The 26,360-nt window shown below is 45.8% G+C and overlaps 1 protein-coding gene across 1 annotated transcript in view; it reads left to right on the forward strand.

Annotated features, from left to right (window-relative positions):
* Positions 1–26,360, forward strand: part of LOC139263242 (uncharacterized) — a 188,934-nt gene that overhangs the window by 5,581 nt on the left and 156,993 nt on the right. The window contains exons 3-5 of the mRNA XM_070879009.1: positions 8,633–8,734; positions 10,140–10,248; positions 10,873–11,114. Coding sequence (XP_070735110.1) covers positions 8,633–8,734; positions 10,140–10,248; positions 10,873–11,114 — 453 coding nt within the window. The remainder of the gene's footprint in view (positions 1–8,632; positions 8,735–10,139; positions 10,249–10,872; positions 11,115–26,360) is intronic.

A 26,360-nucleotide genomic window follows, 5' to 3' on the forward strand; every position in this document is an offset into this window, starting at 1 on the left:
CAACTGTACAGGGTATTGGTGAGGCCGCACTTGGAGTACTGCGTGCAGTTTTGGTCACCTTTCTTAAGGAAGGATATACTAGCTTTGGAGGGGGTACAGAGACGATTCACTAGGCTGATTCCGGAGATGAGGGGGTTACCTTATGATGATAGATTGAGTAGACTGGGTCTTTACTCGTTGGAGTTCAGAAGGATGAGGGGTGATCTTATAGAAACATTTAAAATAATGAAAGGGATAGACAAGATAGAGGCGGAGAGGTTGTTTCCACTGGTCGGGGAGACTAGGACTAGGGGGCACAGCCTCAAAATACGGGGGAGCCAATTTAAAACCGAATTGAGAAGGAATTTCTTCTCCCAGAGGGTTGTGAATCTGTGGAATTCTCTGCCCAAGGAAGCAGTTGAGGCTAACTCATTGAATATATTCAAATCACAGATAGATAGATAGATTTTTAACCAATAAGGGAATTAAGGGTTATGGGGAGCGGGCGGGTAAGTGGAGCTGAGTCCACGGCCAGATCAGCCATGATCTTGTTGAATGGCGGAGCAGGCTCGAGGGGTTAGATGGCCTACTCCTGTTCCTAATTCTTATGTTCTTATGGTCTTATGAGCAAGTGTTACATTGGTGTACGCATGACTCCAATTCTGAGTCAATGTCGGGCCACCAAACGTGCGATAACCTTCATCATGACTGCCTGGGTGGGTACTGTGAAGGTTGCGTATAAACGTTTCCCTGCCTTTATTTGGTAAAACGACACGATTCCCCCATAGGAGACAATCCGAATGGATGGACATTTCATCCTTGCATCGGTGGAACGGCTTAATTTCATCTTGCATTTCCCCGGGAACTGCCGACCAGCTCCCATTGAGGACGAAGCTTTTTACTAGTGATAGTACCGGGTCCTGGCTAGTCCATGTCCTGATCTGGCAAGCCATGATGGGTGACCCCACGCTCTCAAAAGCATCCATTACAAGAAGCAAGTCTGCGGGTTGCACCATTTCCACCCCAGTGGTGGGCAATGGTAGCCATCAGCACAGTTCTCAGTGCCTGGTCTGTGGCGGATTACATAGTCATACGCAGATAACGTTAGTGCCCATCTTTGGATGCAGGATGAAACATTGGTGTTGATACCTTTGCTTTCTAAGAACAACAAAATGAGCGGCTTGTGGTTGGTTTCGAGTTCGAACCGGAGTCCAAATAGGTATTGATGCATTTTCTTAACCCCATATACACAAGCTAATGCTTCTTTCTCAACCATACTGTAGGCTCTTCCAGCCTTAGATAAACTTCTGGGCGCACATGCAACCGGTTGCAGTTTGCCTGACACATTGGCTTGCTGTAACACACAACCGACCCCGTACAAAGATGCATCACAAGCTAGTACTAAACGTTTACATGGGTCATACAATACAAGTAACTTGTTCGAACATAGTAGGTTTCTGGCCTTGTTAAAGGCTGTCTCTTGAGATTTACCCCAAACCCAGTCATCACCCTTGCGTAGCAATAAATGCAAAGGTTCCAGCAAAGCGCACAACCCCGGTAGAACGTTACCAAAATAGTTGAGGAGTCCCAGGAACGAACACACCTCCGTTGCATTCTGTGGTCTGGGTGCATTCGTGATAGCCTCCGTCTTGGAGTCTGTGGGTCTGATGCCATCCGCCGCAATCTTTCTCCCCAGAAATTCGATCTCTGGTGCCAGGAAAACACACTTGGAGCGTTTCAGCCTGAGTCCGACTCTGTCCAGTCGCTTTAGAACCTCTTCCAGGTTGTGCAAGTGTTCGGTGGTGTTTCGACCAGTGATCAGGATGTTGTCTTGAAACACCACGGTGCGTGGAACTGATTTCATCAGACTCTCCATGTTCCTCTGGAAGATGGCCGCAACCGAGCGAATCCCAAAAGGCCATCTGTGGTATATGAACAGTCCTTTGTGCGTGTTGATGCAAATCAATTTTTTCGAAGGTTCAGCCAGCTCCTGTGTCATGTAAGCAGAGGTTAGATCCAGCTTGGTGAACGACTTCCCCCCCTGCTAACATTGCGAACAGGTCATCCACTTTGGGTAGTGGGTACTGATCCTGTAACGAGACTCAGTTGATCGTTACCTTGTATTCCCCGCAGATTCTGACCGTCGCATCGCTTTTCAACACCGGAACAATTGGACTGGCCCACTCGTTGAACTCGACTGGCGATATGATCCCCTCTCATTGAAGTCTGTCCAACTCGATCTCGACTTTCTCTTCCATCATGCATGGAACCGCTCGGGCCTTGTGATGAACGGGTCGTGCATCAGGGACTAGATGGATCTGCACTTTGGTGCATGTGAAGTTGCCGATGCCTGGCTCGAATAACGGCGAGAATTTGTTTAACACTTGGGCACATGAGGCTTCATCCACCGAAGACAGTGCTTTGATGTCATCCCAGTTCCATTGAATCTTTCCTAGCCAGCTTCTGCCGAACAGCATTGGGCCATCGCTTGGTACAATCCATAGTGGTAAATCATGCACAGCTCCATCATACGATACCTTCACTGCTGCACTGCCAATAACTGGTATGAGCTCTTTGGTGTAAGTGCGCAGCTTGGTGTGGATCGGACTTAGTTTTGGCCTTTGTGCCTTGTTGCCCCACAGTTTCTCAAAAGCCTTCTGACTCATAATTGACTGACTCGCCCCCGTGTCCAATTCCATGGAAACTGGAATGCCGTTTAATTTGACTTTTAACATTGTCGGAGGGCTTTTGGTAGTGAAAGTGTGTACCCCATACACTTCCTCTTCAACCTCGGGTTGCGTTGCCTCTCTTACTTGTTCAGCGTGATCCGCGCTGGATCGGTCATCTTCTGCCGACTCTGCCACATAGTGAGTCGCAGCTCATCTGCACATTCGCTGGAGGTGCCCCATTGTTCCTCAGCCCTTATGCATATAGTGCTTGAATCGACATTGATGGGCTCGATGATTACTCCCGCAGCGCCAACGTGGTGTTAATGGATTCGCAATCACATCCCACGGCGGACTCTTGATTCATCCTAGGTCTGGCCTCTGCAGGCATGTAGGCCCTCCCATGTACAGTTCTGCCTGCTGAAGGCATTATTTTATGCACAGTACTTGCTGGTGAGCTTCGATGCTGCAAAGATATCTATTTAGTGTTATCGTTTATGGACATGAAAGCCTGGGCTATTGTGATGGCCTTGCTCAGATCTAGGGATTCGGCAGACGGCAGTTTGCGAAGAATGACCTCATGGCCGATTCCAAGCACAAAAAAATCCTGCAACATTTCCTCCAAAAATCCAGTAAATACGCACGGTCCCACAAGGCATCTTAGGTCAGCGACATAGCTCGAAACATCCTGGCCCTCAGAGCGATGGTGCGTATAAAAGCGATTAAGATGCCATTAAGATGCTCTCCTTCGGCTTGAGGTATTCCCAAATCAGCGTGCACAACTCTTCATATGTCTTTTCCGTTGGTTTCGTCGGTGCAAGTAGATTTTTGATGAGGCCATATATCATGGACCCGCAAACGGTGAAGAGAATTGCCCTGCGCTTGACCGGTCAAGACGCTCAATGAAGGCTTCCCAATCATCACCCTCAACAAATCTCTCAAGAATACCAACGGCAGCCATAACCGCGTGAAAGTTCGTGATCTGTTACTTGTCGCCAATTGTTATGTTCAGAATAATTCCACAAGACTGTATATTGTAAGCTCAAACTGTTGTGACCTTGGTCTCTTTAATGTAACTCCAGAGTGAGGAAGCAGCATGGTAGACTGCCTTTTATACCTGCTTGCCCAGGGTGTACAGGTGACCCTTGGGGTCTCCCACAGATTCGCCCTCTGGTGGCTAGTCTTACACATTGGTAAAGTTTACATACATAACAGAGGGGACTTGATTCAGAATCAAAACAAAGAACATGATACGGCATTGGATAGTAAGTTTTTAGGGAAACTTCTATAGGTCAAAAGGTCTTGCCAATATTCAGCTTCAGGCCCACCCCTAAAAATAGAATAAAAGTGACCTCCTGTGAGCTTGTCCTCACAGATGGAAGAAGAGAGAGAGAAGGAGGCTCACAGATAGAAACATAGAAACATAGAAAATAGGTGCAGGAGTAGGCCATTCGGCCCTTCGAGCCTGCACCGCCATTCAATAAGATCATGGCTGATCATTCCTTCAGTACCCCTTTCCTGCTTTCTCTCCATACCCCTTGATCCCCTTAACCGTAAGAGCCATAACTAACTCCCTCTTGAATATATCCAGTGAACTGGCATCAACAACTCTCTGCGGCAGGGAATTCCACAGGTTAACAACTCTCTGAGTGAAGAAGTTTCTCCTCATCTCAGTCCTAAATGGCCTACCACTTATCCTAATACTATGTCCTCTGGTTCTGGACTTCCCCAACATCGGGAACATTCTTCCTGCATCTAACCTGTCCAGTCCCGTCAGAATCTTATATGTTTCTCTGAGATCCCCTCTCTTCCTTCTAAACTCCAATGAATAAAGGCCCAGTTGATCCAGTCTCTCCTCATATGACAGCCCAGCCATCCCTGGAATCAGTCTGGTGAACCTTCGCTGCACTCCCTCAATAGCAAGAACATCCTTCCTCAGACTAGGAGACCAAAACTGAACACAATATTCCAAGTGAGGCCTCACTAAGGCCCTGTACAACTGCAGTAAGACCTCCCTGCTTCTATATTCAAATCCCCTAGCTATGAAGGCCAACATAACATTTGCCTTCTTTACCGCCTGCTGTACCTGCGTGCCCACTTTCAGTGACTGATGAACCATGACACCCAGGTCTCGTTGCAACTCCTCTTTTCTGCTGCCATTCAGATAATATTCTGCCTTCGTGTTTTTGACCCCAAAATGGATAACCTCACATTTATCCACATTATACTGCATCTGCCATGCCCACTCACCTAACCTGTCCAAGTCATCCTGCAGCCTCTTAGCGTCCCCCTCACAGCTCACACCGCCACCCAGTTTAGTGTCATCTGCAAACTTGGAGATATTACACTCAATTCCTTCATCTAAATCATTAATGTATATTGTAAAGAGCTGGGGTCCTAGCACTGAGCCCTGCGGCACTCCACTAGTCACTGCCTGCCATTCTGAAAAGGGCCCGTTTATCCCGACTCTCTGCTTCCTGTCTGCCAACCAGTTCCCTATCCACGTCCATATATTACCCCCAATACCATGTACTTTGATTTTGCACAACAATCTCTTGGAGGAAGAGAGAGAGATAGAGAGAGAGAAGGGGGCTCTAGACGAAAAGAAGACAATTGCTCACTTGTGTCAACAGTCTGTCCGATCGGATTGGTATCAGCTACTTATCACGGTCGTATGTTTTTTTTCTGTATATCTAATATTATATTCCGTCTTAAACTCTGATTAAACATCGTATACCCACCATATTGGCTTGCACTCGAACCTGATTATTTAAAGTGACCAGTGATAACCATAACTTGGCTATTTCTAACACTATAGAGGCAATTCAAAGTAAGTCCAGGTAGAACTTCATCAACCTAGTTTGGTCAAGATTGATTGACAGGAAAGTTATGGGACTTTAAAGAACTGATCTTTTGGTTAGGAATTAACTACTCAGCCACCTAAACTGTTGGCTCCATTGTGCATTTGAGAGTATTATGTGTTGAAAAGCTTGATGTTATGCTTGGTAAATTTGATAAAAAATAACAATACATTAGAACACTGCTAATCCGTTAATTGGTTTTACTATAACTTAACTGAAACTTAACTGATAGGCTGGATTTTCGGCTCATTTGTGCCCAGCCAGGTGACTACTGCACTGTACACACGCAGACTGGACTTCATAAACTTCCCAATGACCAGGGAGACCCAAAATGAGTGGGCTGTAGCTTTTGGACGATTTGCTGGCTTCCCTACGGTTCAAGATGCCCTTGACTGTATGCACAATGCCCTGCATTGGTGTACCAAAACTGAAAGGTGCAGATCGTCTGCGACCATACTCAGCACATTATGGTAGTCAATGCCCAATATCCAGGGAGCATCCATATGCTTTTATCTTGTGTGAGAGCACTGTCTCACGCATGTTCCAGTGACAACCACAAGGCCAGAGCTGGATGCTGGGGGAGAAAGGTTACGGCCTCGCCACCTGGCTCATGATCCCCCTCGGGAACCCTCAGACAGAAGCCGAGCATCACTATAATGACAGCCATGCAGCCACAAGCAACATCGTCGAACAGACAACTGAAGTGCTCCAGCAGCGCTTCCGATGCCTGGACCACTCTGGAGGCTGCCTGCAATACTCCCCTCAGTAGGTCTCTGAGTTGATTGTGGTGTGCTGCATGCTACACAACTTAGCCATCATGAGGGGACAGGAATTGCCAATGGGGCTTGCATGACCACCTCAGCAGAGCGGGGCGGAGGAGGAGGAAGACGAGGAAGTAGAGCCTGGAAAGGAATCCATGCCACCACCACCCCCGCCACAACCACAGGGGAACCACAACCATTGTGGAAATTTTGCCGCTGCAAAAGCCTTGCGTCAGCAGCTCATAATTCAACGCTTTGCTTGAAGAGTGAATGGCACGTTTGACCGTTGCCTGGCCACTCTATCCTACCTTGTTGACTATTACCCCTCTTGTTCTGCAAATGAGACACTACACAAGAATGGTTAAGGTGAACAAAACAATGCACAATATCCAGGGAGCATCCATGATGCTTTTATCTTGTGTGAGAGCACTGTCTCACGCATGTTCCAGTGTCAACCACAAGGCCAGAGCTGGAAGCTGGGGTACAAAGATTACGGCCTCGCCACCTGGCTCATGATCTCCCTCTGGAACCCTCAGACAGAAGCCGAGCATCGCTATAAAGAGAGCCATGCAGCCACAAGCAACATCGTCGAACAGACAATTATAGTGCTCCAGCAGCGCTTCCGATGCCTGAACCACTCTGGAGGCTGCCTGCAATACTCCCCTCAGTAGGTCTCTGAGTTGAAACTTTGTAAACTTTTATAACTCTGTTAACTTAATTTTGAAACTTTGAAACTTTAACAAAATAACTTGTCTGCATCCAGCAGTGTTATTATTCAACAACAACAACAACATTATAAACAACAGAATACAGAACATACTGCAGCAACTCATCCCCCTACTGTCTTTTACCACCGGCTTTCTCCCCCTTATCCCCCTCCCTTGCCTGCTGCTCCTACCCAAAGTGGCACCACGATGGCATGCAGCAAAGTTTCCAGAGCGCTGCTGTGTTGGGGGGGGGGGGGGGGGACACACTGCATCACATTGCCCCAACTCTAGTCCAGAGACACTGCATCACATTGCCCCAACCCAGCCCAGGGAGTGTTCAGGACTTGCCCTCAGTATCTTAGCGGGAGTCAGTGCCCCCAGTGGCAGTTGCCCAACCCGAGATGCTGATGAGGCCTGTCACTCGCCCCTCGGTCGGTGAGTGGCAGGGTCTGAAGTGGACCACCGCCTGTCCTCACCTGTTCATAGCAGTTATGGAACTTCTTTACCTGCAAATGGGAATGGTTACCAGAGGGTACATCTGCTCTTGTGGCACACACACACCAAAGCAGTTATACCATACTGTCTGAATGTAATAGAGTTCTCTGTTTAATGGCCTTGGAAGTTGCACGTGGTTCATCAGGAGGACATCGAAGTGCGGAAACATCTTATGAGATCTCAGAAAGTAATCTCAATAATGTGTAAAGGTCATTCATGACAAATAGGGTGCCAAACTAAGCCTACCTATGTGTCATGCATTTTAGGAGGCAACACAGAGTGCTGAGAGACACGAACAGCGTGAGAACAAATAATGTCAGATTTATAATTGAAGTATTGAATGAGTGTATCAATACAAATTGTACTCCAACGACCTCGAAAGATCATTAAACCTTTTTCGGCACTGTTTCCCACTCCTAGCCACTGTGTCTGAGACAGAGACCTTCTCAGCGATTTCCCTCCATATTTGATTAATAATGGATGGCAGGGGTCTAGATCCACCCCTCCGATGTAATTCCTGCCAACTTCTCTCCACAGCCCCTATGAGAGCTTCGTTAGCCTCTTAGCTAAATCGCCTGGCATGCTGTCTGCTATCCTCCTCCTCCTCCATGATCAAAATCAAATTTTAGAATGGCTGATTCAGCCCCAGGTGTACTGCGCATGTGCGCAGCTGTGCCCTGCATTAATGTTTGCGATCGGACAGCAAACCAGAAGTGCAGGAAGAAAAAAAAAATTGCGCATGCGCAGAATGGCCATTTTTTTTAGCTTCGGCACCCACATTCTGTGGTGCAGCGACAGAGTTAGCGCTAACGGTTGTCAGAAATCGCTAAAATCCAGCCCCTAGTGAATAAAATATTATATTGCAATACAAGATGTAAAATAAAAAGTCCATATTTGTATATTTAAAGCTCATGACATTTTTCTTTCTCTGACTGAGTAGTTGTAAACTTGAAAATGCAAGGTGGTGTTAAGTTGACAGGATTAGTCTGAAGTTGTTCATCCAAAACATATTGCAAATTATTTGCATGCTTTCAAGTTATCTTTATGTTGTCATTTAATGATTTGAGCTTTCCACATCACTGTTGTTCATTCAGACAAAAAACCTAGTATTTTATAAGATTTATATATTATGTATTATTGACAATTAACAACACATTCCATAGGAGTTTCCCAGAAAGTACTACATTATCAAACTTAGATGTCTTCGAGAAATGGATAAAGTGATGGTGGATGGAATACCGATATTTCATTGTTGGACCTCTGCAGTAAGTCCTCTACCCCTTTACCTTGCAGTATTACAGTTCACATTTGTGTTTCATATATTTCTAGCAGTGTTTCTTAGCTTGACTCATGATAAGATAACTGCCTATTACAAATATATGATTGCATGAAGACTCAAAACTGTCTCAAAGATACTTACTGTTTGAATATTTAGACTATTTACAATGCTCATAAAATACAATTTATTTTGAGTATTCGATTATCATGCTTCTTAATGAGGGGATCAAACCTGTTCCTCCATAGTGACCACTTCACAGTCACATTTCAAATGGGGTAAACTATTTTAACATAAAAGTCATGACTTCATACTCATTATTGGTTCCACTGTATCTTCAATTTAAAGCAAGTCTATCTTTCATGGAATCTCTTGGCTGTGCCTCATTATCCTGTTAAAGGAGACGAAAAATATAATGAGATGATGGACCTGAAATCCTGGTCTCACTGGGTCCATACGGATTGTGTACGGACCTGGCGCGACTCTGCAAAAGCCAGTTTTCGGCGCGCGCCAAAAACCGGCTGTTCCGATTTGTCAAGTTCTGTCAAGATCCGACGCATCTCGGCAGCAAGGACATTCACATGGGCAAGATTGCACTATTTGCCCATCTCTTGCCCAGCGAAAGTCCTTAAAATTCTTGCGCCTGGTAAAAGCAAGCACGTAGCCTATTTTCACCAGCGTAAGAGTTTTAAAACATAAAAAACATATAAAAATAAAATTTAAAACCAGATTTTTCTGTTAATAACCCTGTAATTAGGGTTTAAAATAAACTTATCTTAGCGATTGCAACGGGCCGGGAGCGGGGAAGCCATTCGGCCTAACCCTAACACATTTATTAACTTTAATTTAAATTAATGTTAAATATATAATGGTTTTTTTCTATTTTTTATTTGTGTTTTTCGTATTTTTTTGTGGGGGGGGATGTTTCTCATTCATAATAATGAGAACTCCTAATTACGGAGTTCCCATTATTATGAATGAGAATACTTTACCTTGATTGGCTGTCCAGTGCCACGTGACTCCAGCTTTTTCCTGCGCATTTCCAAGACGTGAACACGCTCTGATGCGCAAGGAGAGGAGGCCTCTGACCGGGATCGCTGGAGGGCGCAGCAGCAAAAGGTAGGGGCAGATCTTTTTTACTATTTTCTGGCGAGCGCCCGCAGGAAGCCCAGCACCGGGATTTCAGGTCCATTAACTACTTAATTTTACTAGGTAGTATGTCAAGATGACAACATTTCCATGAAAGACAAGTGGTGCGGCAATCAACTATTTTAGTTAGCAGTGAATGTATTCGATTTTTTCAGTAGGATTCATAGCTGATGGAATTACAAATAAATTGAAATATTATTTTATTCCTGTTAGATTTTTTTATTGCATTGCCTTATTTTTCCAAGAACGACTTTATACACAAGAGGTGGTCACTGAATGATACCAAACAATCACTACTGCAGAATGAATGGAAGAACTCAAGTCAATCACAGCATTTTGAAGAAACAAAATCAGGTATACTCTAAATTATACTTTTAAAGCATAGTTTACACAGCAGGAAGAATTATTGTCTTTGTATTATAATGTAACATAAAGTGATTGGATAAGATGACATTAAACACATTTTGTAGCAAATATTTGCACTTTTAGTGCACAGTCTCAATTTTCAATCATATATTAATGCATTAATTTAGTAATGAACTTAGGACGAAAGTCTTTCCTTTCTGCCAGCTCTAACGATTGTTATGTAAAATGAATTTAGGCACTTTCAGTTGAACTCTTTTGAATGTGCCAAACAAGAGATAGATGTGAAAGGCCTGGGCATAGCAGATCTGGCCATTGCTGTTTATGGGATTTTGCTGTGCACAAATTGGCTGCTCTGTTTGCCTACACTTCAAAAGTACTTAATTGATGGTGAAATACTTTGTCCCAAGGCCATGAAAGGTGCTATATAAATGGAAGTTATTCACTGCTTTTCTTACTTGTGATATTTAAACAATGTATATGTGTGATTTATTAGATGGTTAACATACTTGTTTCTACAGAAAAGCCAAATGGAATGTATTGTAAAAAGGAATATCTATTAAGTAATATACCACAAGAGTACAGATATCTTTCTCCTATATGTTTTGCCTCTAGTAGCTTCACAGACTGTCAACAGGAGCCCTCGTCCTGGTTCTATTGTGAGTCAAAGGAAAGCATTCTTTGAATCTCATCTAAAGTTACCAGTCCCAGTTACGAAGGACCCAACAAAGCATGATAGAATCCCAGCTACACTGAAGCTCTGCAATCCAGATCCAGCTGGCAGTAGCATTGTGGATCGTGTCCATAGACCATGTCATTTTTCAAAGGATGATAATGCAAAAATCGTAGAAGCTAAGGTAATATTTTCTGCGTACAATGTGGCCGCTTATATAAAATACATACTTTATTAAAAATGTCTCTTTACATACTTGATTTTAAAGGTGCAAGGATCTAGCTTCTAATGTATCTTTGTGCTACTTTAGTGTTAATGCATCCTTTAATTGTTAATTAAAATGTAGTTTTAGACTGTCATAAATATAATCTGCTCCAAGAAAAGTCTATACTTCACAAAATGACTTCCTACAGATTTAAGTGAAATACACATTGGTGGTTTTTCATAAACCTATGAATACGAATAGCATCAGATTCCTGTAGTATAATAAACATGAGCACCCTACTACTTTGAACAATGTAGCGAAGGCTCCTATTGTAAACTAGCTGGTTTTCAGGAACATTTTGGGGGCAATTTTCGCCACCATTGAGCGCCTTTTTTTGGCGCCCGCCGATTTTTTTGAGTAATCGGTATTTTGCAAGTTTCCACAAAGTTTTGACGCCGATGCCGACTGTCAGCGTTGGATTTTTTGGAGTCAGATTTTTTTGCCGCCGGTTTGTGTTAAAAATGGATTACGTGCCATTTTTGGCCATTTATGCTAGTTTTATCAACAATTATTTTTTTCAGAACCAGAGTACCATTCAGAAAATCCCCACCTTAACTTAAGGAAATCAGCGCTCAGGCCCGCTGCAATCCCAGGCCAAAAGGAATGGGCAGAGTTTAATCAATTTTTGCACTCATCAATGTGAACGATATTTGTTCCCTTTTGTTCTTATTTCTCTCCCTAAGAGTGCATTGCTTCATAATTACCTTTTTTTATCAACAGTGTAGGTACATGCACATAATGCAGAGACATAACCGAGAAAAATGTTAATGCTGAGTAACCTTAAGTACCGTTCAGAATTTTTGCACTCATCAATGTGAACAATATAAGTCTTCAATAATTAATGAAGGACCTTTTATTTTGGACACCAGTTCTTAACATTTCATTCTCATGTTGGTATAGAAAGGATCAGGAGGAGATTAAAACTACTCTCCTCTGGCTCAAATATGTGCTTAAACCAACCTCAGAAAAGCTTCCCCTGTTGCACCATTGTGAATTTTTCCACTTCTCACACCAGCCATCCTATCCACTTTCTCAGTGAAATCATTTTATTTGGTGGCCATTTGTATCTCTTATGGGCAGTTTTGTACTGTGGACTTGTGCCTATCAGGAACTGCTGATGCACAACATGGCCACATGAAACGCATATCGCATTACTGCAGGAGCTTGAAGAACCATCACATAAAGTGGGATGCCATCCTATAGAACAAATTCCAGGAGTCTGGATTTGGCCCAACCCTTTCCATCCTTTTCCAGTGATACTAATAAGTGGTTTTGTTAGCTTAATGGTTATGGTTTTAGGCCAGCAACCTAGATGTCATTTAGTTCAACATCCAGCATTACAAGTTGCACCAAAAGCTGTACCATTGCTAATAGTTTTATAATAGACTGTATCCAATAATGAAAATCGTGCTAATGAGAGAAGTAGAGCTAAAATTAATCAAAGACAGTCATCATTAAGGTGCCATAAATCACTGTGCGTCCCGCCTCCAGTGTTGACTGTTTGAATGTGTTAATGTGAAAACGTAATGTTGTGTTGCTTTATGTTGCTTTAATTCAAAAAATAATGTACAGGATTCTGGTTAAATGTAAAAAATAAATAGATTTATTAAACATTTGTACAATACAGTTGTACTTAACTTAACTTTTAATTAATTACTTTAATAACTTTAATAAATTTTGTAACAAACTTTTCAATGAAGAAAGAAACAAACAAACACGCCATCTCTCCTCCCCCTTAGCGCTGTGTGCCACTCCTGCTCGTTGTTGCGGACTTCTGCTTGCTCGCCGCCCCCACCCCGACCCCAAGGTTTTATCTGTTTTCTTTCCGACGGCGCATTTTGGTGGGTTCCGACAGGGACAGACCTGACAGACGTCATTGTGGAGGTCCGGGTTCCTCTTCGGACTCTTCTTCAGCCTGTGGATCAACTCCTGACTTTGGTCTAGGGATTAGAATGTTAGTGGCAGCAATGACAGCCTGGGTGTGCCTCCTTATTGCTGCTACTACTTCTGACATCCCCTCCCTCATCTGTCCCGACAGTGTTACTACCTCTAATGACAGTCCTGCAATTTCTCCCCTCACCTCACGCATTCCTCTAGCTAGTGTTGCTACTTCAAGTGCGAGTCACACTAATTCTACCCTCACCCCACCCAAGGTTTCCAGGAGCGATCCCGTTCGCTGGATGCTCTCCTCACTCATCCCCACGAGCTGTCCTATATTCCCTGCATCTCGTATTTCAGGTTCAGCTCTCCCTCCCACACTCCTTTGCCGTCTCCCAGCTGTGGCTTGCTGCGACACACTGGAACCCACAGCCTCAAATGGTACACCTTGAAATGTCGTGTCGATTGAATCGCTCAAGAAAGGGCTTGGAATGCCGAAGGGTTCACCAGCTCCAATTCCAGTGTAACCATCTTCCTGCAGCCCTTCATTCTCCTGATCTAGATGAACAATATCTAGACTGACGGCTTCCTGATCATGCTCTTCTTCTACTTCAGGTGCATCTTCTGTCTCTTCCTGATGTACAACATCTGCAAAACATAACAGAGCAGATGCTTGGATAGCAGCAGGAGAGAAAGTAGAAGTGTAGCCTGTAGCGTCCTTACACCTTACTATAGAATCACACGAGGCATGTACTGCAGACAAGGTCACTATGTGACCTGAACCTTTGTTCCCAGGACCAAGAAGTGATGACCCTCCATGGGACCTCACTTTATATACCTGGTTGACCAGGTGAGGAGTGTCTCCCACAAGTTCACCACCTGTGGTCAAGGTGTGAATCACTCAGGTGTATACAGTGTACAGTGTTGTTACATAAAGGTTACAGTTGTGTGAAGGTTACAAACATGACATCACCTCCCCCCAACGTCTTTGGGTCAAAGATTGAGTCTTTCAGGCGGTCGACGCTCTCTCGTGGAGCGCCGCAGTTGGGGTTCTGGTGGTTGGGCCTTGGCATGCATCTCTGTCGCCTGAGGTGATTCCGGCCTGTCCCGGCTGGCCGCAGGGACTGTGCATGCTGGTGAATGTCCTTATTGCTCGTTCTCTGGCAGTGGTGTAGGTAGCATCTTATGATCTTCCTCAGGTTCCTCAGTGTCCATGCTGAACCTTTTCTTTACCTGGTCCAGATGTTTGCGGCATATCTGCCCATTGTTAAGTCTGACCACTATGACCCTATTCCCCTCTTTGCCAATTACAGTACCCTCAAGCCACTTGGGTCCCAAAGCGTGATTGAGAACGAATACAGGGTCATCGATTTCTATCCATCTCCCCACTGAGTTGCGATCATGGCACTCGATTTGGGACTGACGCTTGCCCTCAACAATTTCTGACAGGGCTGGATGAATGAGGGACAGCCGCGTTTTAAGCGTGCGTTTCATGAGTAGTTCCGCGGGCAGGACTCCCGTGAGCGAATGCGGGCGGAACCTATAGGCTAGCAGGAGGCGCGATAGGCGGTACTGAAGGGAGGGTCCTTGAATCCGGAGCATGCCCTGTTTTATGATCTGAACCGCACGTTCTGCCTGGCCATTGGAAGCCGGCTTGAACAGTGCTGTCCTGACATGTTTGATGCCATTACCAGACATAAACTCCTGTAATTCATAGCTAGTGAAACACAGGCCGTTGTCGCTAACCAGGATGTCTGGCAAGCCGTGGGTCGCAAAGACCATACGCAGACTCTCCACGGTGGTGGATGTCGCGCACAAATTCAATATGATGCCCTCGATCCATCTCGAGTACGCATCGACAACAATCGGGATCATTTTTCCCATGAACGGGCCCGTGTAGTCTACGTGAATACGTGACCATGGCCTGGTGGGCCAGGGCCACGGGCTGAGTGGGGCCTCCCTGGGGGCATTTCCCAGCTGAGAACACGTCGTGCACCTGCGAACCCAGAATTCCAGGTCTGAGTCAATTCCCGGCCACCATACATGTGACCGGGCAATGGCCTTCATTAACACGATGCCTGGGTGCTCGCTGTGGAGTTCCCTGATGAATGCTTCCCTTCCTTTCTGGGGCATGACTACCCGGCTGCCCCATAGCAGGCAGTCGGCTTGGATGGAGAGTTCATCCATCCGTCTGTGAAACGGTCTGACCTCTTCAGGGCATGCTCCGTGTGTGGGCGCCCAATCCGCAGTCAGGACACATTTCTTTATCAGGTTTAGGAGGGGATTTCTGTTGGTCCAGATTTTGATCTGCCGGGCTGTGATGGGGGAGCCTGCGGTGTCGAAAGCCTCAATGGCCATGACCATCTCCGCGCTTTGCTCCGACGCCCCCTTGGTGGTCGCCAGTGGGAGACTGCTGAGCGCGTCAGCGCAATTGTCGGTGCCTGGCTGGTGCTGTATGGTGTAATCATACGCAGCCAGTGTGAGGGCCCACCGCTGTATGCGAGCTGACGCATTGGCATTGACAGCCTTGCTGTCGGACAACAGGGATGTTAACGGCTTGTGGTCCGTTTCTAACTCGAACCTTCTGCCGAAAAGGTACTGGTGCATCTTTTTCACCCCATACACACATGCGAGTGCTTCTTTTTCAACCATCCCGTATCCCAGTTCTGTCTGGGAGAGCGACTTGGAGGCATAAGACACAGGTTGGAGTTGGCCCTCATCATTACTCTGCTGCAACACGCACCCAACCCCATTGGATGATGCATCACACATTAAAACCAGTTTCTTACAGGGGTTGTACAAGGTCAACAGCTTGTTAGAACAAAGCAGATTCCGCACCCGATTGAAAGCCCGTTCTTGACAGTCCCCCCAAAACCATTCACAACCCTTACGCAGGAGCACGTGTAGCGGCTCCAACAATGTACTTAAGTTCGGCAGGAAATTCCCGAAGTAGTTTAATAGTCTCAGAAATGACCGCAACTCCGATGTGTTGCCGGACCTGGGCGCACAATGGATCACCTCCGTTTTGGATTCGGTAGGCCGGATCCCGTCTGCGGCAACCCTCCTGCCCAAAAACTCAACCTCTAGGGCCAAAAACACACACTTGGACTTCTTTAGTCGCAAGTCCCCGGTCCAGTCGACATAGCACCTCGTCCAGGTTGTGGAGGTGTTCCTCAGTGTCTCGACCCGTGATAAGGATGTCATCTTGGAATACGATTGTTCCAGGGATGGATTTGAGCAAGCTTTCCATGTTCCTCTGGAAGATAGCGGCCGCTGAACGAATGCCGAACGGACACCTGTTGTAAACAAATAGCCCCTTGTGCGTAGTGATGGTAGTCAAAAGCTTGGATTCTTCAGCCATGCCCTGAATCATGTCGGCTGAAGTGAGGTCCAACTTGGTGAACAGCTTGCCATCTGCCAGCGTGGCAAAAGGATCCTCCGCTCTCGGAAGTGGGTATTGGTCCTGTAGTGACACTCGGTTGATGGTGGCCTTGTAGTCGCCACAAATCCTGACCGAGCCATCCGCTTTAAGGACAGGAACGATGGGGCTTGGCCCAGTCACTGAATTCAACAGGCGAAATTATGCCCTCTCTTAGTAGCCTGTCCAACTCACTCTCAATTCTCTCACGCATCACATACGGCACAGCTCTGGCTTTGTGGTGCACTGGTCTGGCGTCTGGGGTGATGCGTATCACTACTTTGGTGCCTTTGAAAGTACTGACACCTGGTTGAAAAAGTGGCTCGAATTTCTGTAGGATCTGTGAGCATGAACTTCGCTCCACAGATGAAATGGCGTGCACATCCCCCCCATTTCCAGTTCATCTCGGCTAACCAGCTCCTCCCCAAGAGCGCGGGACCATTCCCCAGGATAATCCAGAGTGGCAGTCGGTTCTCCGATCCATTGTGTGTGACCACCAAGTTTGCACTGCCTAGTACTAGAATGATCTCTCTGGTGTACGTCGTAACTGCGTGTCAGTGCATTCCAGTTTGGGCCTAATAGCTTTGAGTGGCCATAGTTTTTCAAATTGTTGAGCACTCATAAGTGACTGGCTGGCTCCTGTGTCCAGCTCCATGCGTACCGGGATGCCATTTAATAGAACTTGCATCATCATGGGTGGCGTTTTGGTATATGAGCTGTGGACGTCTGCCACATGAATCCGCTGGACTTCAGTGTCCATAGCTTTGCCCCAAGCATCACCCTGCCTTGCAGACCCCTCGTCTGGTTCCTCTGGCTCGTAAACTAGCCTCGCTATGGGCTTTCTGCACATTCTGGCCAAATGTCCACTGAAGTTACAGTTTCTGCAAATAAATTGCTGAAACCTACAGGTTTTTGCAGCATGTCTGCCACTGCACCTCCAGCATGAGCTGAGATTGTTGTGAACAAAAGAACTGTTACCAGGCATTCCTCTCTAATTGTCTCTTTGATTACTCCTGAGCACTCTGTTGCTGAGTGTCAATGGTCCCATCCCGGGACGCATTGTCCCTTGTGATGGCGTGAATTGCCGATCCCCCTGCCATTGTCTCTGTTGCTGGCCCACCCTAGAGTCTGTTGCTGCCTGGGCGGTGTCAAATTGCCCTTGCCTGCCTGCGGAGTTCTGAATCTCGTTTACAATGTTAACTCCCTGGTCCTTTGCCAAGTTGGAACCAGGGCTGCACGCGCAAATTATCTTGGTCTCCTCTTCCCCTGCCATAAAGGTCTGAGCTATCAACGTTGCCCTTTCCAAAGTTAAGTTCTTGGTCTCAATCAGTTTCCTGAAAATCCCGGCATGACCAATGCCCTCAATGAAGAAATCCCTTAACATCTCCCTCTTGTAGGCGCCTGTGAACTTACAGAGGCTGGCCAAACGCCGAAGGTCCGCAACGAAGTCCGATATTCTTTGTCCCTCCCGGCGCAGGTGTGTGTAGAACCGGTGCCGGGCCATATGTATACTGCTCGCCGGTTTGAGGTGCTCACCGATCAGAGTGCTGAGCTCTTCAAAGGATTTGTCCGCCGGCTTCTCGGATGCGAGCAGGTCTTTCATCAGCGCATACGTCTTGGAACCACAGCTGGTCAGTAGATGCGCCCTCCGCTTGCCAGCCGCTTCCTCTCCCAGCCAGTCCTTCATAACAAAGCTCTGCTGGAGCCTTTCAACAAAATCGTCCCAGTCCTCACCAACACAGTACCGTTCCTCTGTGCTACCGGTGGCCATCCTCGTGGGTCGTTGATTCCCGTTCCTCGTCGCCAAATGTAGTGGCCTTACACCTTACTATAGAATCACATGGGGCATACACTGCAGACAAGGTCACTATGTGACCTGAACCTTTATTCCCAGGACCAAGAAGTGATGACCCTCCGTGGGACCTCCCTTTATATACCTGGATGGCCAGGTGAGGAGTGTCTCCCACAAGTTCACCCCCTGTGGTCAAGGTGTGCATTACTCATGTGTATACAGTGTACAGTGTTGTTACATAAAGGTTACAGTTGTGTGAAGGTTACAAGCATGACATAGCCAACCCCAGCAGTACTTAACATTTAGCTAACCCAGACTGTGCAATTTGCAGGGCTTACCCTCGCTTGGTAACCTGGGCCCAGCATCCACGTTGACGGTTGATCTTCTCTTGTGAGATTTAATCATATCAGTTATCCTCTGTTCCATGGCTGTTAGTTGCAGCCTACTTGCCGGACCTCCTCCAGTTTTTGACCTTTCTCAGATCTGTGACACCATCTTCTGCAAAGATGAAAATAGAACTTTTTGAGAGAGGGTCCTTCTGCACACACACAGTCACACACACATTAGTCACATTTACAAATGTGATTGCAGTGCATAAATATAAGTATAAATTTAAATAAAATTATTACTTACAGTAACTGCTTGTCCGAGGTCCTGCCACTTCTTTTTGAGCTGTGTGTCATTTCTTGGGGTAATGGACAATGAATTAAACTCTTCTGCAACTTGGTCCCAAACTTTTGTGAGTCCAGAGGGATTCAGTTTATTTTGTCCCATTCTCCCTTTGTTTTTTGAAGCACATCCCATCTCCTCTCAATGATGTCTATCAGGGGCTCAATTTCTTCTGCTAGAAATTTCTTGGCCCTTACAGCTTCTCCTTCCCCTTTCTCCTTCTTTGTCTCCTTCCTTTGCATCCACCTTTTGAAGCTATAATTTTAATCTTCAAATCTAGCTCTGATACCAATGGGTTCTCACTGTTGATCCAAACCAGGCACACCCATCACGTGTAGAAAGTGATTTGTTTTTCCAGCGCATGCGCAGAGATTTTTCGGTGCACACTACAAGCTCTGCTGCAGCATTATCTTCGAGTAGCGCAGCGGCAAAAATAACTTTTACTTTGGGGAGACTACAGTTTTTTTTTGCGGAAATGGGGGAAAAAAAATCATACATTATTGTACACGGGTGCCAAAAATTGGGAAGGTGGAAAATAGGGGCCTATGTACATGAGTTGTTGCTCTATAAGGCACAAATAATAGGTAATTTTGCAGTTAATTAATTATTGGATTAGCAAATGCAAATGAACATTTTAGTGCATGTAATTAACCAAGTAGTATGATTCTTTATGATGAACTCCAATCAAGATTTTGAAAATAGCATCAAGTATAGTATAATTTGATATTGTGTAAACCTTTGTTCCGGCTCTAGAATAGTCCTAAGGAACACAATGGGAAAACATTTACACAGGGATGTTTTATTCATTAAGTTTGGGAATGTGTGGACATGGAAATGGATGTCAAGTGGAATGAGAAAGAAACAATCCTATTTATAAAGAAATGATTTATAATTTTCCGTGTGAACGAGACAGAGATATTTTTCACCACATTGCAATTGAAAAAAATGCATCTGTTGGAACAAAGGCTATGCAATATGCTGACTTTTAAAATCCTGAACTGTTGGTACCAACATAGTACAGGTACAACGTCTGAAATCTGGAAACCTCGGAACCAAGTCCATGCTGGTTTTTGGGTTTTGCGGATTTCGGATCTCACTGTTGCCGCTCCTTGCCGCCCGCCAATCCTCCGCTCCTCGCCTCCCGCCGCCCCCCCGGCGCTGCATTTTTTTACCGGTTTCCTTATCCCTCGACACCCGATGTCGCCATCTTGGCCACCTCAAAAAGAAATCCGTTTTTTGAACAATTCTGGGTTTCATAATTCCGGATTCAGGACGTTATACCAGTATTCAAAATGTTCTTTGACAAGTTTCTATGAGCATGGGATTAGATATCTTGCAGAGTCTGCAGCAATGGCCCTTCCCTTTAAGGGAGGGAAGGAGCCTCTGATCCTGGCAGTACAACATTGGACATTGTGCAGCGCTCTGCCGCCACCACCCCTCTTGCCTGGTTTAGTGCCCCAAGGGAAATGGTAGCACTTGATTTTGTGTTCCATTCGGAGACGTGGCTCCAGGATGATCAGGGCTGGGAACTCAACATCCAGGGGTATTCAACATTCAGGAAGGATAGAATAAAAGGAAAAGGAGGTGGGGTAGCATTGCTGGTTAAGGAGGAGATTAAGGCAATAGTTTGGAAGGACATTAGCTTGGATGATGTGGAATCTATATAGGTAGAGCTGCAGAACACCAAAGGGCAAAAAACGTTAGTGGGAGTTGTGTACAGACCTCCAAACACTGGTAGTGATGTTGGGGAGGGCATCAAACATGAAATTAGGGGTGCGTGCAATAAAGGTGCAGCAGTTATAATGGGTGACTTTAATATGCACATAGATTGGGCTAACCAAACTGGAAGCAATACGGTGGAGGAGGATTTCCTGGAGTGCATAAGGGATGGTTTTTTAGACCAATATGTCGAGGAACCAACTAGGGGGGAGGCCATCTTAGACTGGGTGTTATGTAATGAGAGAGGATTAATTAGCAATCTCGTTGTGCGAGGCCCCTTGGGGAAGAGTGACCATAATATGGTGGAATTCTGCATTGGGATGGAGAATGAAACAGTTAATTCAGAGACCATGGTCCAGAACTTAAAGAAGGCTAACTTTGAAGGTATGAGGCGTGAATTGGCTGGGATGGATTGGCGAATGATACTTAAGGGGTTGACTGTGGATGGGCAATGGCAGACATTTAGAGACCGCATGGATGAACTACAACAATTGTACATTCCTGTCTGGCATAAAAATAAAAAAGGGAAGGTGGCTCAACCGTGGCTATCAAGGGAAATCAGGGATAGTATTAAAGCCAAGGAAGTGGCATACAAATTGGCCAGAAATAGCAGCAAACCTGGGGACTGGGAGAAATTTAGAACTCAGCAGAGGAGGACAAAGGGTTTGATTAGGGCAGGGAAAATGGAGTATGAGAAGAAGCTTGCAGGGAACATTAAGACGGATTGCAAAAGTTTCTATAGATATGTAAAGAGAAAAAGGTTAGTAAAGACAAACGTAGGTCCCCTGCAGTCAGAATCAGGGGAAGTCATAACGGGGAACAAAGAAATGGCAGACCAATTGAACAAGTACTTTGGTTCAGTATTCACTAAGGAGGACACAAACAACCTTCCGGATATAAAAGTGGTCAGAGGGTCTAGTAAGGAGGAGGAACTGAGGGAAATCCTTATTAGCCGGGAAATTGTGTTGGGGAAATTGATGGATTGAAGGCCGCTAAATCCCCAGGGCCTGATGGACTGCATCCCAGAGTACTTAAGGAGGTGGCCTTGGAAATAGTGGATGCATTGACAGTCATTTTCCAACATTCCATTGACTCTGGATCAGTTCCTATGGAGTGGAGGGTAGCCAATGTAACCCCACTTTTTAAAAAAGGAGGGAGAGAGAAAACAGGGAATTATAGACCGGTCAGCCTGACATCGGTAGTGGGTAAAATGATGGAATCAATTATTAAGGATGTCATAGCAGTGCATTTGGAAAGAGGTGACATGATAGGTCCAAGTCAGCATGGATTTGTGAAAGGGAAATCATGCTTGACAAATCTTCTGGAATTTTTTGAGGATGTTTCCAGTAGAGTGGACAAGGGAGAACCAGTTGATGTGGTATATTTGGACTTTCAGAAGGCGTTCGACAAGGTCCCACACAAGAGATTGATGTGCAAAGTTAGAGCACATGGGATTGGGGGTAGTGTACTGACATGGATTGAGAACTGGTTGTCAGACAGGAAGCAAAGAGTAGGAGTAAATGGGTACTTTTCAGAATGGCAGGCAGTGACTAGTGGGGTACCGCAAGGTTCTGTGCTGGGGCCCCAGCTGTTTACACTGTACATTAATGATTTAGATGAGGGGATTAAATGTAGTATCTCCAAATTTGCGGATGACACTAAGTTGGGTGGCAGTGTGAGCTGCGAGGAGGATGCTGTGAGGCTGCAGAGCGACTTGGATAGGTTAGGTGAGTGGGCAAATGCATGGCAGATGAAGTATAATGTGGATAAATGTGAGGTTATCCACTTTGGTGGTAAAAACAGAGAGACAGCTTATTATCTAAATGGTGACAGATTAGGAAAAGGGGAGGTGCAAAGAGACCTGGGTGTCATGGTACATCAGTCATTGAAGGTTGGCATGCAGGTTCAGCAGGCGGTTAAGAAAGCAAATGGCATGTTGGCCTTCATAGCAAGGGGATTTGAGTACAGGGGCAGGGAGGTGTTGCTACTGTTGTACAGGGCATTGGTGAGGCCACACCTGGAGTATTGTGTACAGTTTTGGTCTCCTAACCTGAGGAAGGACATTCTTGCTATTGAGGGAGTGCAGCGAAGGTTCACCAGACTGATTCCCGGGATGGCGGGACTGACCAATCAAGAAAGACTGGATCAACTGGGCTTGTAGTCACTGGAGTTCAGAAGAATGAGAGGGGACCTCATAGAAACATTTAAAATTCTGACGGGGTTAGACAGGTTAGATGCAGGAAGAATGTTCCCAATGTTGGGGAAGTCCAGAACCAGAGGTCACAGTCTAAGGATAAGGGGTAAGCCATTTAGGACCGAGATGCGGAGGAACTTCTTCACCCAGAGAGTGGTGAACCTGTGGAATTCTCTACCACAGAAAGTTGTTGAGGCCAATTCACTAAATATATTCAAAAAGGAGTTAGATGAGGTCCTTACTACTAGGGGGATCAAGGGGTATGGCGAGAAAGCAGGAATGGGGTACTGAAGTTGAATGTTCAGCCATGAACTCATTGAATGGCGGTGCAGGCTAGAAGGGCCGAATGGCCTACTCTTGCACCTATTTTCTATGTTTCTATGTTTCTATGTTTCTATTCCCCTCCTGGAGCATTACACTGGAAGTTTGCATCTGCTCGAATTGGGTAGCACCCAGCGATAATTTTGCGCTCCCGCAAAAGTTATCACCCCAAACGGGTTGCTACACAATTTCTAGCCCTTTGCATCTGTAAAGACACATCAGTGATAGCTGGCCTGCTTTGCCAGCCAGAATTTCAGAGCAGCATGGTGCTGTTCTGAGAGCAGAGAGGAGGTTTGGTGAGACCCCAGAGAAAATCTGCTCTTTTGGATCTTCCAATGGAGCAAATAGGCTTTTTTGACTGATTACCTTTCCCTAAGAAACGTTTGGGACCTTTTTACAAGCCTCAATCAGACTCCATTCAGCTATCAGCATTCCTCCTTTCCGCTACCTGCTCTTTATCCCCCAAATAACCCCCCTGATCTGCTGACACCTCCCTCCCCCTTTACTGGAATTCAAAGGGTCAGTTTAAATGAATTGGAATCCTGCTGGAAGCAAGTTCTGCCTCAAATTCCTGCCCGCCCCCCCTCCGATGAACATCAGGCCTTCTGGCCTCCCGGACCTCGGAATTTCGAGTTCATAATGTTTATCGTGGAGAAACGAACATTATCACTTCATAGCAAATGAGGCTTTGACGTGAAGTAGTAGCAGCCATTAGCTTGTGTTGCTTAAAATAGAAATCCGACAGTGATTAGTTAATCTTTTGGCTCTGACACTGAGTAGATTACATATTCAGGCTAAGTATAAAGGAGCATTTCTCACTGAGCATCAGTGTTTTTACTTTGTCACCAGGTTTAGGGGACCCTTGGTTGTTTAATCTCACTTTCTGGCACGTTGCTACTATTTGCATAGTTGGGAGATGCAGTAAAGATCTTAAGTCACAATGCTAAAAATGCAAGTAAACAGGCTGAGAAGTGAATTGGATACATTTGTCAATTGTCACCACTGGTAGTTGTACAGATTGATGCGGTGGGTTCTGGAACATCGGCTGGAAAAATCTGATCAATCATCCTCATAGGCAGTCCCTCGAAATCGAGAAAGACTTGCTGTTCTCAGGTGACTGTACAGTCCAATATGGGATTTACAGTCTCTGTCACAGGTGGGACAGACAGTTGTTGAAGGAAAGGGTGGGTGGGGGAGTCTGGTTTTTCGCATGCTCCTTCCGCTGTCTACGCTTGTTTTCTGCATGCTCTCGGTGACGAGACTTGAGGTGCTCAGCGCCCTCCCGGATGCTCTTCCTCCACTTAGGATGGTCTTTGGCCAAGGATTCCCAGGTATCAGTGGGGATGTTGCACTTCAACAAGGAGGCTTTGATGGTGTCCTTGAAACATTTCCTCTGCCCAACTGGGGCTCGCATACCGTGTAGGAATTACGAGTCGAGCTCTTGCTTTGGGAGTCTTGTGTCGGGCATGCGGACAATGTGGCCTGCCCAACGGAGCTGGTCGAGTGTGGTCAATGCTTCGATGCTGGGGATGTTGACCGGTTCGAGAACACTGACGTTGGTGCATCTATCCTCCCAGGGGATTTGCAGGATCTTGCGGAGACAGCGTTGGTGGTATTTCTCCAGCAATTTGAGGTGTCTACTATATATAGAAACATAGAAACGTAGAAAATAGGTGCAGGAGCAGGCCATTCAGCCCTTCGAGCCTGCACCACCATTCAATAAGATCATGGCTGATCATTCACCTCAGTACCCCTTTCCTGCTTTCTCTCCATACCCCTTGATCCCTTTAGTCGTAAGGGGCATATCCAACTCCCTCTATATCTAATATATATCTAATGAACTGGCATCAACAACTCTCTGCGGCAGGGAATTCCACAGATTAACAACTCTCTGAGTGAAGAAGTTTCTCCTCATCTCGTTCCTAAATGGCTTACCCCATATCCTTAGACTGTGACCCCTGTTTCTGGACTCCCCCAACATCCGGAACATTCTTCCTGCATCTAACCTGTCCAGTCCCGTCAGAATTTCATATGTTTCTATGAGATCCCCTCTCATTCTTCTAAACTCCAGTGGATACAGGCCCGGTCGCAGTCAATTCAGTCTCTCCTCATATGTCAGTCCAGCCATCCCTGGAATCAGTCTGGTGAACCTTCGCTGCACTCCCTCAATAGCAAGAACGTCTTTCCTCATATTAGGAGACCAAAACTGAACACAATATTCCAGATGATGCCTCACCAAGGCCCTGTACAACTGCAGCAAGACCTCCCTGCTTCTATACTCAAATCCCCTAGCTATGAAGGCCAACATGCCATTTGCCTTTTTCACCGCCTGCTGTACCTGCGTGCCAACCTTCAATGACTGATGTACCATGACACCCAGGTCTCGTTGCACCTCCGCTTTTCCTAATCGGCCGCCATTTAGATAATATTCTGCCTTCATGTTTTTGCCACCAAAGTGGATAACCTCACATTTATCCACGTTATACTGCATCTGCCATGCAGGTGCCCATTCACCTAACCTGTCCAAGTCACCCTGCAGCTTTTTAGCATCCTCCTCACAGCTCACACTGCCACCCAGCTTTGTGTCATCTGCAAACTTGGAGATATTACTCTCAATTCCTTCATCTAAATCATTGATGTATATTGTAAATAGCTGCGGTCCCAGCACTGAGCCCTGCGGAACCCCACTAGTCACTGCCTGCCATTCTGAAAAGGACCTGTTTATCCTGACTCTCTGCCTCCTGTCTGCCAACCAGTTCTCTATCCACGTCAATACATTACCCTCAATATCATGTGCTTTAATTTTGCACACCAATCTCTTGTGTGGGACCTTGTCAAAAGCCTTTTGAAAGTCCAAATACACCACATCTACTGGTTCTCTTTTGTCCATTCTACTAGTTACATCCTCAAAAAATTCTAGAAGATTTGTCAAGCATGATTTCCCTTTCATAAATCCATGCTGACTTGGACCGATCCTGTCACCGCTTTCCAAATCTTTAATAATTGATTCCAACATTTTCCCCTCTACTGATGACAGGCTAACCGGTCTATAATTACCTGTTTTCTCTCTCCCTTCTTTCTTAAAAAGTGGTGTTACATTAGCTAGCCTCCAGTCCATAGGAACTGATCCAGAGTCGATAGACTGTTGGAAAATGATCATCAATGCATCCACTA

This window comes from Pristiophorus japonicus, chromosome 4 (genome assembly GCF_044704955.1).
Source record: "Pristiophorus japonicus isolate sPriJap1 chromosome 4, sPriJap1.hap1, whole genome shotgun sequence".
In the NCBI taxonomy this organism is placed as follows: Eukaryota; Metazoa; Chordata; class Chondrichthyes; family Pristiophoridae; genus Pristiophorus; species Pristiophorus japonicus.